The sequence below is a fragment of the Carcharhinus amblyrhynchos genome, unplaced genomic scaffold (assembly GCF_965287045.1).
Source record: "Carcharhinus amblyrhynchos unplaced genomic scaffold, sCarAmb.v2.hapA scaffold_61, whole genome shotgun sequence".
NCBI classification, from domain to species: domain Eukaryota; kingdom Metazoa; phylum Chordata; class Chondrichthyes; order Carcharhiniformes; family Carcharhinidae; genus Carcharhinus; species Carcharhinus amblyrhynchos.
This window is the reverse complement of record NW_027649801.1, coordinates 123621-141239: the sequence shown is the minus strand read 5'-3', so window position 1 is coordinate 141239 and position 17619 is coordinate 123621. Positions and strand designations below refer to the sequence as shown.

Here is a 17619-nt window from a genome sequence, read left to right as displayed (position 1 = left end):
AAGGAATAAGGAGAGCTAAAAGGGGTTATGGAAAGCCGTTGGCCAGCAGGATTAAGGCTTTTTATACGTAAAGAGCAAGAGGATAGCCAGGGAGAGGGTTGGCCCACTCAAAGACAGGGGTGGGAATCTATGCATGGAGCCAGAGGAAATGGGTGAGGTATGAAATGAGTACTTTTGGGTCAGTATTCACCATAGAGAAGGACTTGGTGGATGATGAGCCTGTTGAGATCAAAAAGAAGGAAGTATTGGAGGTTTTGAGAAACATTAAGATAGACAAGCCCCCAGGGCCTGATGGGATAAACCTAGGATACTGAGAGGGGCAAGGAAGGAAATTGCTGGGTCCTTGAGAGGAATCTTCGTATCCTCACTAGCTATAGGAGAGGTCCCAGAGGATTGGAGAACAGCCAGTGTTGTTCCTTTGTTTAAGAAGCGTAGCAAGGATAATCCCTGTAATTACAGGTTGATGAGCCCTACGTCAGTGGTAGTGAAATTATTGGAGACAATTCTTCGAGACAGGATTTACTCCTATTTGGAAATAAGTAGCAACAGACAAACATGGTTTTGTGAAAGGACAGTCATGTATCACTAATTTCGAAGAAGTGACAAAGATGATTGAGGGTTGGGCAGTGGATGTTTGCTTACATGGACTTCAGTAAGGCCGTTGACAAGGTCCCTCGTGGCAGACTGATACAAAAAGTGAAGTCGCATGGGGTCAGAGGTAGGTTGGCAAGGGTGGATACTGAACTGGCTCAGTCAAAGAAGACAAAGGGTAGCAGTGGAAGGGTGTGTTTCTGAATGGAGAGCGGTGACACGTGGCGTTCCTCAGGGATCAGTGCTGGAACCTTTGCTGTTTGTAGTATATCTAAATGATTTGGAGGAAAATGTAACTGGTTTGATTAGTAAGTTTGCGGACGAAGGTTGGTGAAATTGCGGATAGTGATGAGGGCCATCAGAGGATTACACTCGGTTGGAGACTTGGGCAGAGAGATGGCAGTTTAATCCGGCCAAAATGTGAGGGAATGCATTTTGGAACATCTACTACAGATGGGAAGTATACGGTAAAGGGCAGAACCCTGAAGGATATTGATGGGCAGAGGGATCTGGGTGCACAGGTATGCAGGTCACTGAAAGTGGCAATGCAGGTGGAGAAAGTGGTCAAGATGGCATATGGCATGCTTGCCTTCAGCCAGGGCATTGAGTTTAAAAACTGGCAAATCGTACTACAACTTTATAGAACTGTAGGCCACATTTGGCATATTGTGTTCAGCTCTGATCACCACACTACCAGAAGGATGTGGGGGCTTTGGAGAGAATACAGAAAAGATTTACCAGGATGTTGCTGGGTATGGAGGGCATTAGCTATGAGAGGTTGGAGAAACTTGGTTTGTTCTCACTGGGACGATGGAAGTTGAGGAGTGACCTGATAGAAGCCCTCAAGATTGAGGGGTATGGGCAGAGTGGATAGTTAAGTTTTTTCCCAGGGTGGAAGAGTCAATTACTAGAGGGCATTAGTGTAAGGTGCGAGGGCAAGGTTTAAAGGAGATGTGTGAAGCAAGTTTTTTGCACAGAGGTGGTGGGCATCTGGAACTCGCTGCTGGGGATATAGTGGAAGCAGATATGATAGTGACTGTGTTCAGGGGTGTCTTGACAAATGCATGAATAAGATGGGAATAGAGTGACATGATCCCTGGAAGGATAGGGGGGGTTTTAGTTCAGTTGGTAGTTTGGCATGATCAGTGCAGTCTTGGAGGGCCGAAAGGCCTGTTCCTGTGCTGTAATTTTTTTTGTTCTTTGACGCTATTCCACAGGAAAATGTTTGCATCAAAGCTGAAATGGAATATTTGGAGTGCAAGATTCAAGCTGAGTATATAGCATTGAAACCACACAATAAACTGAAGTCTTCAATGAACCAAATTGCTCACAATCGATTAAACAAATTCCAGATATGAGACAAAGGACCAAGCAACCCTCAATTCAATGGTTGGCAAATAAAAGTAGGAGTTGAGAAAACAGGTTAAAAACAAGGGCGGCTTGGAGAAGTAGGACCGAAGGGCCAGTTTCAATGCTGTAAACCTCTGACTTTCCAACAGAGTACCGTACGCAGTCCCTTATCCCCCACCCTAGCCTGTGACCCCACACATTTCTAACCGAAGTTTATAATTTATTTATTAGTATCACAAGTAGGCTTACATTAATACTGCAATGAAGTTGCTGTGACAGTCCCCTGGTTGCCACACTCTGGTGCTTGTTTGGGTACACTGAGGGAGAATTCAATAAGGCCAGTGCACCTAACCAGCATGTCTTTTGCTCTGTGGGAGAAAACTGGAGCACCTGGAGGAAAGCCATGCAGACGCAGAGAGAACGTGCAGAATCCACAAAGACAGTCATCCAAGCCAGGAATCGAACCTGGGTCCCTGGCGCTGTGAGGCAGCAGTCCTAACCACTGTGCCACAGCCTACACATTTTGACATACTAAGAGACAATTTAGCATGGCCAATCCATCTAACCTACTCATCATCGGACTGTGGGGGGAACCGGAGCACCCGGTGAAAACCACATGACAAAGACTCAGCAATTTCCATAATCTAGCTGAAAACTAAAAGCTACGAGGAACAGATTGAAGAACTGAAGGAGCAGTTGAAAGGAAAAGGGCAAGGATTGAAAGCAAAAGCCATTGAACATTCCAAGCGGCAAGTGGATAATGAAGCTATGAACAACACAATAACAGAACTGAAACTTTTCTGGAGACACACCTGGCCAACAGCAAAACCAAAATAAAGGACAGCGACAAAGATCTGTTGCCGCCAGAGAAAGAACAGCCTGAAATGAGCTTGGCAACATAAATCTGACACTGAAGCACAAGGAACCAGAAGAAGAAAATAGCATTGTGTTCTCAGATGCTCTGAGCTGAATGAAACAATTCATGAGTTTGAGATTAAGGGAGGCAATGGCCTAGTGGGATTACCGCTAGGCTGCCAACCCAGAATGCTGCTAATGTTCAGGGGACCTGGGTTCAAGTCCCATCATGGCAGGTGGTGAAATTTTGAATTCAATAAAAAATACCTGGAATTCAGGATTTACTGATCGTCATGAAACCATTGTTGATTGTCAGAAAAACCCATCTGGTTCACTAATATCCCAAAATACTTTTCAACCAATTAGGTACTTAATGAAATAAAAACAGAAAATTCTGGAAAATACTCAGTGGGTCTTAAGAACGTAAGAAGTAGGAGCAGGAATAGGCCATCTAGCCCTTCGAGCCTGCCCCGCCATTCAGTGAGATCATGGCTGATCTGAAGTGGCTCAGTTCCACTTTCCCACTTTCCCACTTTCTCCCCATAACCCTTAATTCCCTTGCCTACCAAAAACCTATCTACCCGTGACTTAAATATGTTTAGTGAGGTAGCCTCCACCACTTCAATGGGCAGAGAATTCCAGAGATTCACCACCCTTTGAGTGAAGAAGTTCCTCCTCAACTCTGTTCTAAACTGCACCACCCCCCCCCCCCCCCTTTATCTTGAGGCTGTGCCCTCTAGTCCTGGTGTCCTTTCTGAGCGGGAAGAATCTTTCTACCGCTACCCTATCCATCCCCTTCATTACCTTATACGTCTCTATAAGATCCCCCCTCATCCTTCTAAACTCCAGCGAGTACAGACCCAGTCTATTTAGTCTCTCTTCATAGTCCAACCCCCTCATCTCCGGTATCAGCCTAGTGAACCTCCTCTGCACTCCCTCCAAGGCCAAAATATCCTTGTGCAAGTGCGGCGACCAAAACTGCACACAGTACTCCAGCTGCGGCCTCACCAGTGCCCTGTACAATTGCAGCAAGACCTCCCTGCTTTTATATTCTTGTCAGTGGGTGCCTGGAACTCGCTACCAGGGGAGGTAGTGGAAACAGATAGGACAGGGACTTTTAAGGGGCATCTGGACAGATACGTGAATAGGATGGGAGTAGAGATATATGGTCCACGTAAGGGTAGGGAGTTTTAGTTCAGTTGGACAGCATGGTCAGTGCAGGCTTGAAAGGCCAATGGGCCTGTTCCTGTGCTGTAATTTTCTTTGATCATTGTAATCTATTTGTTCCCTCCTGAAATATATTTATTGATTTGGCCTCCAACAGCATTGTGTGGTAGACAATTTCACGGATTCACCTCCCTCTGAGTAAAGAAATTTCTCCTCATTTCAGTCCTAAATGGCCTTTCACAAATCTTTATTTTTTCACAAGTCTTTATTTTAGATCCCTCAAGCCGGAGAAGCATCACCCTGCATTCAATCTGTCCAGCCCTGTCGAAACTTTAAATGTTTCAAGGAGGCCTTCTCTCAATCTTCTAAACTCCAGTGAATACCGGCCTACTTGACTCAATCTCATACTAACATCCTGCCATCCCAGGAATCGGTTTGGTGAACATTTGCTGTCCACCCTCTGGCATGTATATGCTTCCTTGGGTAAACTGAACACTACTCCAGAGGTGGTCTCACCAAGGTCCTGTAGAATTGCAGTAAGCACAGTAAGAATCTCTCAACACCAGGTTAAAGTCCAACAGGTTTATTCGGTAGCACAAGCCACAAACTTTCAGAGCATTGGACCAGCCGTTTAAATACTGTGCCTATAAGATCAAGTCAGAGGCTGCATATTTTCCTCTCCAACATCCTGTTATGAGTGCAATTCCAAGAACACTCAAAACTTAACACCGTCCAACACAAAGCAACAACTTGATTGACAGCCCATCCAGCTCCATTAGCATTCTCTCTCTCCGGCATGAATTCTCAGTGGCTGCAGTGTGCACCATTTGCAATATTCACTGCAGCGATTTTGTCAAGGCTTCTTCAAACAGCATCTTTTTAAACCTGCAGCTTCTACAGCCTAGGACAAGGGCATATGGGAACATCAGAACTTGAAACTTGCTTTCCCCCTCCTAGTTGCACAACATCCTCACTTGGAAATGTATCACGATTTATTGTCCTTCGTTCTTGGGTCAAATCCTGAACTTTCTACCTAACAGCACTGTGGGTGTCGTGAACTGCAGGTATTCATGAAGGAGTTTTACTACCATGTACTTGAGGGCACGTATAATTTCAGTTGAATAATTTTAATGCAAATAGCTCTGTATTCAAGGTTTATTTGTAGATTTGAGGGGGGAAAAATTCCAGCTCTAAGCTACTCGAGGTAAAAATCTGTACACAGTAATCACTTGATGAGGTGAAACTGACTTAGTGGAAGATAATGGGCAGGGTTTTATGACCTGGCTCATCCTGAAACCATAAAATCCCGCCCAAGGTCAGTGGTCCTTTCCATGGTTCGACCCTTGCCCTTTCTGTTTCCTGTGGCAGGTGGGGCAGTAAAATTCCAGGCAATGAGTTCTACACCCATCTCTTTTGAATTGTAACATTACACGTTGAAACTCCAGCTTTGTACAGTTACATGTATCAATAAATGATGGTGACAGCAATATGTGAATGATATGCAACTTGTATATTAACAAAAGTGTGATAAATGTGGATTGTATAATCTCTTGGAAAGTAGAACTAGATGATTAAATTATTAAAATGGACACTGGATCTTCACTGAGTTTGAATTCAGCTGAGGCAGTCCTCTGATGAGGAGTCTTTGTGAATTATATGGGCAGCTTTAGCCAGTCCCTAATGAACATCTTCCACAATACAAAGCTGCTCCTTATTCAATGCTGATTTACACAAAATTAGCAATATCAGCTGAGAAATGGAAAATGTTACGCCAGTACTGTCGTGGGTGCTCTTCCAAGCTTTGAGCTCAAGGATATGGTTTGATAGAATGGGAAGAATTCAGCTGTTTGATGTGAAATTTCATTTGTTTAACAGACACTTTATTTCTTGCTCCAAGCATTCTCAGCCTTTCGAGAGCAGAAAACTGGAGGCAGCGTTGTCTAAGACCACTTTGCTCATCACCTGTTGAGTGATTTCAGAACACGATGCACGTTTGTTTTGTGTAGAAATAGCTTTTGTTTGAGGAATGACCTATAATATAATGTACGCGTTGCTAACAGTCGCAGAACTAAAGGAAACCATTTCACCCATGCAATGTGTGCCAGGAGTCGCAGTGTAATGTTGCAACTGTACACTACTCTAGTGCGGCCGCACTTGGAGTACTGTGTGCAGTTCTGGTCCCCGCATTACAAGAAGGATGTGGAGGCGTTGGAGAGGGTGCAGAGGAGGTTTACTAGGATGTTGCCTGGTATGGTGGGGAGGTCCTATGAGGAGAGACTGAGGGATCTAGGGTTGTTTTCGTTGGGAAGAAGGCGGCTAAGAGGGGATCTTATTGAAACATATAAGATGATTAGAGGTTTAGATAGGGTGGATAGTGATAGCCTTTTTCCTCGGATGGAGAAAGCTAGCACGAGGGGGCATGACTTTAAATTAAGGGGGGGTAGCTACAGGACGGATGTCAGGGGTAGGTTCTTTACCCAGCGGGTGGTGAGGGATTGGAATGCCCTGCCTGCTGCAGTTGTAGATGCGTCTAGTTTGGGGGCGTTTAAGAGATCTCTGGATAGGTTTATGGACGAAAAGGGATTGGTATAGGCTAGTGGGTCATTGTTTTTGTAACTGGTCGGCGCAACATCGTGGGCCGAAGGGCCTGTTCTGCGCTGTAATGTTCTATGTTCTATGTTCTATGTTCTATAGCTGAATTATGTAATCCAAAACAATTTCTTGCTTATAGGAAGTACAATTCATACTACACATGTATTATAATTCTAATACATATACTAATTATTTCCACCCTTTTATAAACATTGATCCCAAAGGGGGCAGTCATTCAAGAAATTCAGTGTATAAACCATGTGCTATCCTAAAAACTTTTCATGGATTATCAACTGCAACTTAAATTCAGGGTACATAATGCTGTCAATAGTGGTATAGAATACTGCCATTTATTTTCAGCAGTTAAATGAAGCATGGTTAATCAGCTTGTTAAGTACTGCTCGGTTTATATCAAAGCCATGGGCTCCTTTTAAGTTGGCAAAAAGCCCTCGCATTTCAAACTGTCTTTATTTACTAGCTGACAAGATTGTGTTAATGATTAATGTTACTTTGTTTGAATTGCTCTATTATTCTACCGCAGGTGCTCATTCTAAGGAACCATGGTCTAGTTGCTGTTGGCGAAACTATTGAAGAAGCTTTCTATTATATTCACAACCTGGTTGTAGCCTGTGAAATTCAGGTAGGAGATTGATACCGAATGGTCAAGGAATACATTTCTTTTATTAAATAGACACTATATTTCAAAAATTGCAAATGAGTAGATTAATAGAAGGAATGTACATACACCCAGTCTCCCAATTTGAGAATTGGCTGCTTTGTTTTCATAATCCCGATTTGGGGGCTGTGTGTCTCACATTTGATGAAGCTCATTTATAGCCTATCTTCAGGGCTTGTGGTCAGTCAAACTGACCACTGGCCTTATGTTGTCTTGACCTTGGTGCTCATCGAGAAGAGTTAGAGGTGGCCGAACACCTTGCCACCGCCAGGGTCTAAGCTTCACTTTGCTGGGGCTTTGGGATGGTGATGTGCTGGAGGTGCAGAGACTTCAGTGAAACTCTGGATGGATCCTGGATGTTGCTTGAAGATCCTGTTATGGCTTTGGCCTTTCCAAGCTCCGTGGATGATTACATTATTCTGCAGTTCATCATTAATCCTGAACATTGTTCTGGATGAGGTGCTGATACACAGGGACCTGGGTTCAAATCCTAGTGTGGGTTCACCAGCAGATGGTGAAATTTAAATTCAATAAAAATCTGGAATTAAAAGTCCAATGTTGACCATGAAACCATTGTCAATTGTTATTAAAAAAACCTGTCTAGTTCACTGACATCCTTTTTAGGGAAGGATATCTATTCAGATAACTTTCCCGCACCCCCCCCCCCCCCCTCTTGATGCACTGTAGTGTCTGTAACTTGGCTTTCAGCTCATTGGCTGAAGGTCCTCAAGCAATTGACACTTCTTCAGATGTGATTATTGTGGACCCACATTTCAGCTGCAACACAACAATGGCCCTTCCAGCTTTTATTATGCATTTTTAAAATTTAAAAAAATAAACCCAACAATTAAGAAGCATTATCATTACTAGTATACAGTGTACTGGAAGATCTGGCCCCTGTCCCCTCCGATCAATTCTGTGCGCACCCCCCCCCCCCCCCCCCCAACATACACATACATACACACACACACACACACACACACACATTCCCTCCCCCACTCCCCTCAAGCTAGGCTCTATTGGCAGTGCCATCCTGGCACTGTTCCATGGGCATTGCCCAGCCCTGCCCCTGACTAGCCAGTGGCCTCCAGTCCCACCAGCGAGGCCATCATGTCGGGACTATCTATGATCCTTGCCGCTGAGGACCTCAACTCACACCCTTCTTAGGTTATGTGGAGGCTCAGTGATTGAATTTATTAAAAGCAGTATTAGACAGATTTTTGATAAAAAGGGAGTTGAGGGTTATGCAGGGCAATGTGGAGTTGAGTTGGCATGATCTTGTTAAATGACTTATTCTTGCTTTTAAATCCTGTGTTCTTGTGTGACCCTATTCTGTCTGTTTCCATCCAACCAATAACAGCAGCAATGCATTAAAATATGCACTGTGTGCCATTGTGAGATTTATGCACTAATTCAGACCAGTATCAGGAGACTTGTAGGAAAAAAACACATTCTAACTCAGTAAAGCAATCAGCTCAGGCTGTTTGGGTATGTGATAGTGCCATTTTGAAGACAAATGCACACAAAATTAGGAGTTTCTGTTTTGCATGGTTTCCACTCCTCTTTAGCAGAATGGCAGCATTTGTTTGCTGGGGGCTGATCCTCATTTGCACATTCAGTCTTTGCTAGTTTGAATTTTGTGTTTTTAGCTGGGGTCTTCCACGGTTGCCTAGAAAACTGGGATGGCACAGTGGTTAACACTGCTGCCTTACAGTGCCAGAGATCTAGGTTCAATTCTGGCCTTGGGTGAATGTGTCTGTGTGGAGTTTGCATGTTCTCCCTGTGTCTGCGACGGTTTCCTCTGGATGCTCCAGTTTCCTCCCACACTCAAAGATGTGTGGGTTAGATTGATTGGTCATGCTAAATTGCCCCTTAGTGTCAAGGGGAACTATGGTAAATATGTGGGGTTATGGAGATAGGCCCTGGGTGAAGTTGTTGTCAGTTCGGTCTTGATGGTCCAAATGGCCTCTGTCTGCACTGTAGGGATTCTGAGTCTATGAAAGCATGTAGCATAAAATAATACTATTTGATCTGATTAAATCATTCACAGGAATGTGTATCTTCACAGGAAATAAAACTGTCCAGAGCAATTCGGCTGTTTAATGACTTGTTTAGTGTAAAACCATTTTACACAGGATAATTTACTATTAGCCAAATTGTTTGATTAATTGGTAGTTTCGATTTAAAATGTTGACATTTTAAATAGTTTACTAAATTTACAAACGTTAAGCAAAGAGCACACCATTAACTCTCATGGAGTGGGAATGTCTTTTCCCTGTCCAGTGCGACCAACAGTATGACATGTGACCAAAGGAAATGGCATAGATTGGAATTAAAGAAGTTTCGTAAGTTCTGTTACTAAAATGTAAATTTATCTTTCTAGGTTCGTACAATGGCCAGTGCCGGAGGGCCTGACAATTTGGTTCTTTTGGATCCTATGAAGTACAAAGCCAAATCTCGCTGTCCTGAATCTTCAGGAGGTGATGAAAGTAGTTCACATCCAAAGTGGCTGATTGGGGAGCAAGAATTTGAAGCCCTAATGAGAATGTTGGATAACCTGGTAAGAGCAGCAAGGGAAAACTTGATTTTTGTTTTGCAACAAAATAATATGGTGGTTTGTGACTAAAACTAATTGAGACAGTTTCAAACTAAGATTTTTTTTGCTTTTGTGGTGTATCTTTTCTACATATAGACACTAATGCAAGTTGTTGCACTTCTATTGCAGTCCTTTGTTTGCCCATAATTTCTAAAAATCTCACAGTTTGTGGTATCCCAGTAGGTAATTTGAATCTGTTTATCTTGGTTAATGGAGTTTTAGTTCTTGAAAGCATTCACTGGAGCATGTTTTCTTGCTTGTGGCTATCCTCTTACTGAGATGGGAGAGTATAATAAATCCAGAGGGCCGAACTAATAATTCAGAAAAGGAGTATTCAAATTCTGCCATAAAAGCTCAAGAATTTGAATTAATTTTAAAATGTCTGGAGATTTAAGAAGTAAAAAATCAGAAGGTGTTGGATTTCATGAAAGCCCAATTGGTTCACAATTGCCCTTTGTGGATGAAAACCTACCATTCTTGCCCAGTCTGCTAAGCATGGACAATAAATTCATGCCTTGCCAGTGGCATCTACAGCATGAGAATCAATTGAATTAAACATTCAAAGCAAAAGTACCGTGAATAATGCATCGAAATGAAATCTTAATGAATTTTTTCAATTGACCCTTCCAATTTGAAAACCTGATTCATGTCATCTTCTACCCTATGCAATTCTGCCCTATAAAAATGTACCATAGGATCTTTGTTTCTTCAGTTTATTCCATATATTACTATTTATGGTATGTTTAAATTTACATTTTTTCCAAATTATATTGCTTCGCAATGAATTTTGTTGCCCCCTCCCCAGATGAAGGGGCAGCGCTCCAAAAGTTGATGCTATGTCTACTACCTGTGAATTTGATGGAAGAGGATTGAAATTTGGGTCTCAAAAGAGAATTGGATCAGGGCTATGGGGAGAAGGCAGGGGAATGGCACTAAGTGAATTGCTTATGTAGAGAATCAGCTCAGACACAACAGACGGAGTGGTCTCCTTTTATACTGTAAGCATCCTGATTCTAATCCCTAGAATTCCACCCAAAGCCCTTCTGCTTCTCTACCTCTGCTCCTTTAAACCTAACTCCTTGGCCAAGCTTTTCGTTATCTGTTCTAATGTCTCCTCCTTTTGGCTCAGTGTCAAATTTTGTTTGGTTTGTTTTGCTAATTTTAAATGTGTAGGTTTTAAGTGCTGATTTTTGTTGCTGGTCAGATGGTATCAAGTCTGATACCATCTACTCGTCATTAGACCGTCCAATACATTAGTGTGAAGGTCAAATAAACAAATGGTAAAATGTTAAATGTATTTGGATGTACATTCATATTTTATATGCAATGACATTGAAAATCTGCTCTTTCAAATGGGGTTGAGATTTTGTTGCACATTAGTAGTGGAAAATTTTACACCAACTTTTCTCTTTGACTTGAAACATTTGGAAAAAGAGGAAGATTTGCATTATACAATGCTTTCAAACATCTGAAAGCACTTTACAATCAAGAACTGATTTGAAGTGTAACGTACAGTAATCTTCCCCAGCAGTATACTAATGACCAGGTAATCATTTCATGATGTTGATTGAGGGATAAATATTGGCCTGAATATCAGGCATTCCCTATTTCCCTACCAGACTCCTACTTAACTTCAAAATAGCACAATGGGGTTTTTGTTTATGTTCATTCAAGGGATGAGGGCATTGCTGGCAACACCAGCATTTGTAGCCTATCCCTAACTGACTTTGAACTGATTGGTTTGCTAGGCCATTTTAGTGGGCAGTTAAAGTCAGCCACATTATTATGGATCTGGAGTTGCAGGTAAGAACAGCAACTTTCCTTCCCTGGGGTTATTAGTGAATCAGATGGGTTTTTACAACAACTAACTGATAGTGACTATGTAATTATTACTGAGGCTAGCTTTAGCTTTCAATTCCAAATTTATTAATTGAATTTAAATTCCACCATCTGCACTGGTGGGATTTGAACCTACCACCTAACTCGCTCATGTAGTAGTTATGCACCCAGTTGGAAGCTTCATGTTCCTAGGTAATCAGATCACCAACACTCTGCCCTGGACCCTCCGCATCCATGCTACAGTTAAGAAAGCTCATTAACGCCTCTACTTTCTCAGAAGGCTAAAGAAATTTGGCATATCCTCTACCTCACTCTCCAATTTTTATAGATGCACCATAGAAAGCATCCTATGGACAGGGTCTTTTTCTGATTGGCAGGTAGTGACTAGTGAGGTACCACAGGAATCTGTGCCACAACCCCAACTGTTCACATTATTCATTAATGATTTGGAAAAGGGAACTAAATACATTATCTCCAAATTTGCAAATGACACAAAGTTGGGTGGGAAGGTGACTGAGCTGGATGCAGAGATGCTTTAGCGTGAATTTACACCTGAGTGAGCGAGCATATGCATGACAGATGCAGTACAATGTGGATGAATATGAGATTATCCACTTTGGTAGCAATAATAGGAAGACAGATTATTACTTAAATTGGTGTAAATTGAGAAAGGTGGGTACTCAATGAGACCTTGGAGTTCTCATGCATCAATCGCTGAAAGTAAGCGCACAGCAGCCAGTAAAGAAGGCAAATGGTATGTTGGCCCTCGTAGCAACAGCATTTGAGTATAGAAATACGAATGTTTTACGGCAATTGTAGGGTGTTGGTGAGGCCACATCTGGAGCAATTTTGATTTCCTTATCAGAGGAAAGATGGCCTTGCCATTGAGGGAGTACAGTGAAGGTTTACCAGGCTAATTCTTGGGTTAGCACGTCTGTTATATGAGGAATGACTAAGTCAGTTAGGATTATGTTTATTGGCGTTTAGACGAGTGAGAGGGAATTGCATTGAATCTTTTGAAATTCTCACAAGTGGATTCAGAAAGAATGCTCCAGATGGTGGGAGAGTCCAGAATTAGTGGTTATATTTTGACGATAAGGGTAAACCTTTTAGGTTTGAGTTGAGGAGAAATCTTTTCGCCCGGAGAGTGAATCTGTGAAATTCACTACCACAAAATAGTTGAGGCCAAAACGTTGTGTGATTTCAAGAAGAAATTAGATATAGCTCTTGGGGCTAAAAGAATCCAGGATATGGGGCGAAGGTAGGTTTAAGATATTGAATTTGATTATCAGCCGTGATCAAGATGAATGGCGGAGCAGGCTGTAAGGACTGAATGGCCTGCACCTGCTTCTATTTTCTATGTTTCTAAAATGTACTATAATGCATTGGCTTTTATATTCTTGCATGGGACATAGGCATTGCTGGCGAGGCCAATATTTTTGCTTCCTGTTCAGAATTACTTTTGAGAAGGCACTAGTGAACTGCCACCTTGAACCACTAAAGTCCATGTAGGATATGTAAACCCACAACGCTATTATGAAGTGAGCTACGGGTTTTTAACCTAGCAACAGTGATATAGTTCCAAGTCAAGTTGGTGTGTGCTTGGATGAGAACTTACGGATGGTTGTGTTCCCATGCATCTGCTGTCCTTGTCCTTCCAGATGGTGGAGGTTGAGTTTTGAAGGCGTTGCCAAAAGAACCTTGCTAAGTTGCTGCAGTGCATTTTGTAGATAGTAAACACTACTGCCAGTGCGTGTTGATGGAGAGATTGAATGTTGAAGGTGTTGGGAGTGCCAGTTATGCGAGCTGCTTTGTCCTTTATGGTGTTGGAGCTGCACTCATACAGCCAAGTGGCGAGTATTCCATCACAGTTCTGGCTTGTCCCTTTTGAGATGATGAACAGGCTTTGGGGAGTCATGAAGTGAGATGCCTCTCCAGAATTCCTAGCCAGCAGTTTCGAGTTGCTAGACCTGTCCAAAACCTATCCCATTTAACACAGTGGTAATGCCACATAATATGGTGGAGGGCTTGTTCAATGTGTCCACAAATGCACTGTCTTGGAGAAATACAGCTTCACCAGAGATTGGCAAGGATAGCTGTTGCTTGACTAGTCTGCTGGACAGTGCTCCCAATTTTGGCACAAGCCCTCAGATGTCCATAAGGAGGACTTTGCAGAACAAGAGGACTGGATTTGCCATTATCATTTCCGATATCGAGGTCAATGCTAGGTGATCTGTCTGGTTTCATTGCTTTTTGTAAACTTTGTAGCAGTTTGATGCGTACAAGTGAGTGGTTTCTTTGTCCACTTAAGAGTCAGTCATGTCTCAGTGGGCCTTGAGGGGATCCCAGAAATGAAGGGTTTGTCATATGAGGAGCGGTTGAGGAGTCTGGGTCTATACTCAGTGGAGTTTAGAAGGATGAGTGGGGATCTAATTGAAATTTACAGAATACGGAGTGGCTGGGAGAGATTGGAACTCGAGGGCACAACCTTGGATTGAAGGGATGCTCCTTTAAAATTGAGTTAAGAAAGAACTTGTTCATCAGAGGGTGGTGAATCTATGGAACTCATTGCCACAGAGGGTTGTGGAGGCCAGGTCATTGAGTGCCTTTAAGGCAGAGATAGGTTCTTGACCAATAAAAGAATCAAGAGTTGCAGGGAGAAGGCAGGAGAATGGGGATGAAAATCATATCAGCTGTGATTGAATGGTAGAGCATCTTGATAGGTCGAATGGTCTAATTCTGCCCTATATCTTATGGTCTTTAAGAATTAACATATGCTGTGGATAAAGGGAAGTAGGTGGATGTTCAGTGGCGTGCCACAGGGATCAGTGCTGGGGCCTCAACCCTTCCCAATTTCTATAAATGATTTGGATGAACGGACTAAAGGTACGGTTGCTAATGTTACGCCGTTGTTTAAGAAGGGTGCCAGGCAAAAGGCGGGGAATTATAGGCCAGTTAGTTTAACGTCTGTGGTAGGTAAAATGTTAGAATCCGTCATTAAGGAGGAAATTGCGAGGCATCTTGAAGGGAATTGCTTGATAGGGCAGACGCAACACGGTTTCATTAAAGGGAAGTCGTGTCTGACAAATTTACTGGAGTTCTATGAGGATGTGTCTAGGGCAGTGGATAGAGGAGAGCCGGTGGATGTGGTCTTTCTGGATTTTCAGAAGGCGTTTGACAAGGTACCTCACAAGAGGTTATTGCAGAAGGTCAGGGGACATGGAGTTGGGGGTAGGGTGTTAGCGTGGATAGAGGATTGGTTGTCAAATAGGAGGCAGAGAGTGGGGGTCAATGGGTGCTATTCGGATTGGCGGTTGGTGACTAGTGGGGTGCCCCAGGGGTCGGTGCTGGGGCCTCAGCTATTTACCATTTATATAGATGATCTGGAGGAGGGAACCGAGTGCAGGGTGTCGAAATTTGCTGATGACACCAAGATTGGGGGAAAGGCAAATTGTGCGGAGGGTGTGGAGAGTCTGCAGAAGGATCTAGATAGGCTGGGCGAATGGGCCAGGAAATGGCAAATGGAATTTAATGTTGGCAAGTGTGAGGTGGTCCACTTTGGTAGGAATAATGGTAGGAAGGACTATTACTTACGTGGCGAAAAACTGCAGCAGGCGATGGTGCAGAGGGATCTCGGGGTCCTTGTGCATGAGTCGCAAAAACCCAGCTTGCAGGTGCAGCAGGTGGTCAGGAAGGCGAATGGGATGCTGGCCTTCATAGCAAGGGGGATTGAATATAAAAGTAGGGAGGTCTTGCTGCAGCTGTATAGGGCATTGGTGAGGCCGCAGCTGGAGTACTGTGTGCAGTTTTGGTCGCCGCACCTGCGCAAGGATATTTTGGCCCTGGAGGGAGTGCAGAGGAGGTTTACTAGGCTGATACCGGAGTTGAGGGGATTGAGCTATGAGGAGAGGCTGAATAAACTAGGCTTGTACTCGTTAGAGTTTAGAAGAATGAGGGGAGATCTCATTGAGACGTGTAAGATGATGAATGGGATGGATAGGATAGAGGCGGAGAGACTCTTCCCGCTCAAAAAAGACAGTAGGACTAGGGGGCACAGCCTCAAGATAAAGGGGAGGCGGTTTAGAACAGAGTTGAGGAGGAACTTCTTCACTCAAAGGGTGGTGAATCTCTGGAATTCTCTGCCCGTTGAAGTGGTGGAGGCTGCCTCGCTAAATATTTTTAAGAAGCGGGTTGATGGGTTCTTGATAAGAGAGGGGATTAAGGGTTATGGGGAGAGGGCGGGAAAGTGGAACTGAGCCACGACAGATCAGCCATGATCTTATTGAATGGCGGGGCAGGCTCGAAGGGCTGGATGGCCTACTCCTGCTCCTATTTCTTATGTTCTTATGTTCTAAATTTGCTGGTGACAAGGTTAGTAAGATGTAAAGAAGACGCTAGAAGGATAGGTTAACTGAATGGAGAAAACTGGCAAATGGAGTATAATATGGGCAAAAGTGAAATAGTCCATTTTTGTAGGAAAAATAGAAAAGCGTATTATCTAAATGGTGAGAGATTGCAGAGTTCTGAGATACAGGAGGATTTAAGTGTCCTAGTGCCTGAATTGCAAAAGCCTAATATGCAGGCACAGCAAGTAATTAAGAAAACAATAGATTGTTATAATTTATTGAGGGGAATTGAATTCAAAAGTAGGGGGATTATGCTTCACACAACCTTGCCCACACGGGTGTTTGAAAACCCAGTGCAAGAAGTTTAGTATGAAGAGGATGCACAAGTAATTGAATGCTTTCTGCTGTTTTTAAACTGAAGTTCAATATTTTATGATGAGCTATAAAGTCTGTGTTCTTCATTTTTACATGTGTTGCCATATTTTGGTCGCCATACTTACGCAAGGATATTTTGGCCTTGGAGGGAGTGCAGAGGAGGTTTACTAGGCTGATGCCGGAGTTGAGGGGGTTGAGCTATGAGGAGAGGCTGAATAAACTAGGCTTGTACTTGTTAGAGTTTAGAAGAATGAGGGGAGATCTCATTGAGACGTATAAGATGATGAATGGGATGGATAGGATAGAGGTGGAGAGACTCTTCCCGCTCAGAAAGAACAGTAGGACTAGGGGGCACAGCCTCAAGATAAAGGGGCGGGGGGGCGGTTTAGAACGGAGTTGAGGAAGAACTTCTTCACTCAAAGGGTGGTGAATCTCTGGAATTCTCTGCCCGTTGAAGTGGTGGAGGTTACCTCGCTAAATATTTTTAAGACACAGGTTGATGGGTTTTTGATAAGAGAGGGGATTAAGGGTTATGGGGAGAGGGCGGGAATGTGGAACTGAGCCACGACAGATCAGCCATGATCTTATTGAATGGCAGGGCAGGCTTGAAGGGCTAGATGGCCTACTCCTGCTCCTATTTCTTATGTTCTTATTATTTGTTTTTTTTTTTGCAGGGTTACAGAACTGGTTATCCTTATCGTTGTCCAGCTCTGCGAGAAAAAAATAAGAATCGCAGTGATGTTGAAATCCCACCCTCTGCTACAGGTTTTACCTTTCCAGAGGACAGTGACTCTAGCTCTCGCTCCCCTCTCAAGCAAAGTTCTCAGAAACAACAGCGAGAGAAGACAAGATGGCTGAATGCTGGCAGCACAGGCAGAGTTGATGAAGTGCCTGAAGAATCTAGGAATGGTGACAGCCCCAAATCGAAGACTAAGGTGTGGACGAACATTACACACGATCACGTGAAACCCTTGCTGCAGTCTCTATCGTCCGGTGTCTGCGTGCCAAGCTGTATTTCCAACTGCTTGGTCTGTGCCTACCTTACTGTTCATAGTTAGATCACGTACAGCTACCTGAGGCAGATGGCACTAGAAGCTTTAGGGCAGAAATGTAACGATGCAACTTATGCAGTTGTGATCTTGGTTCCACTCTGGAAAGTCTGTCTTACAGTTTATTACTAACTGCATGACTGCGCTTCAGAAAAAGAAATATAACTAATAATCTCACCCCCA

General features: G+C 43.3%; 1 protein-coding gene across 3 annotated transcripts in view; it reads left to right on the top strand.

The window, feature by feature from the left end:
* Nucleotides 1-17619, top strand: part of add1 (adducin 1 (alpha)) — a 189609-nt gene that overhangs the window by 85814 nt on the left and 86176 nt on the right. For 2 of the 3 annotated variants that reach the window (XM_080182512.1, XM_080182513.1), the window contains exons 8-10: nt 7097-7195; nt 9615-9791; nt 17062-17415. In XM_080182512.1, coding sequence (XP_080038638.1) covers nt 7097-7195; nt 9615-9791; nt 17062-17415 — 630 coding nt within the window. The remainder of the gene's footprint in view (nt 1-7096; nt 7196-9614; nt 9792-17061; nt 17416-17619) is intronic. The other variant, XM_080182514.1, reaches the window with a different exon arrangement.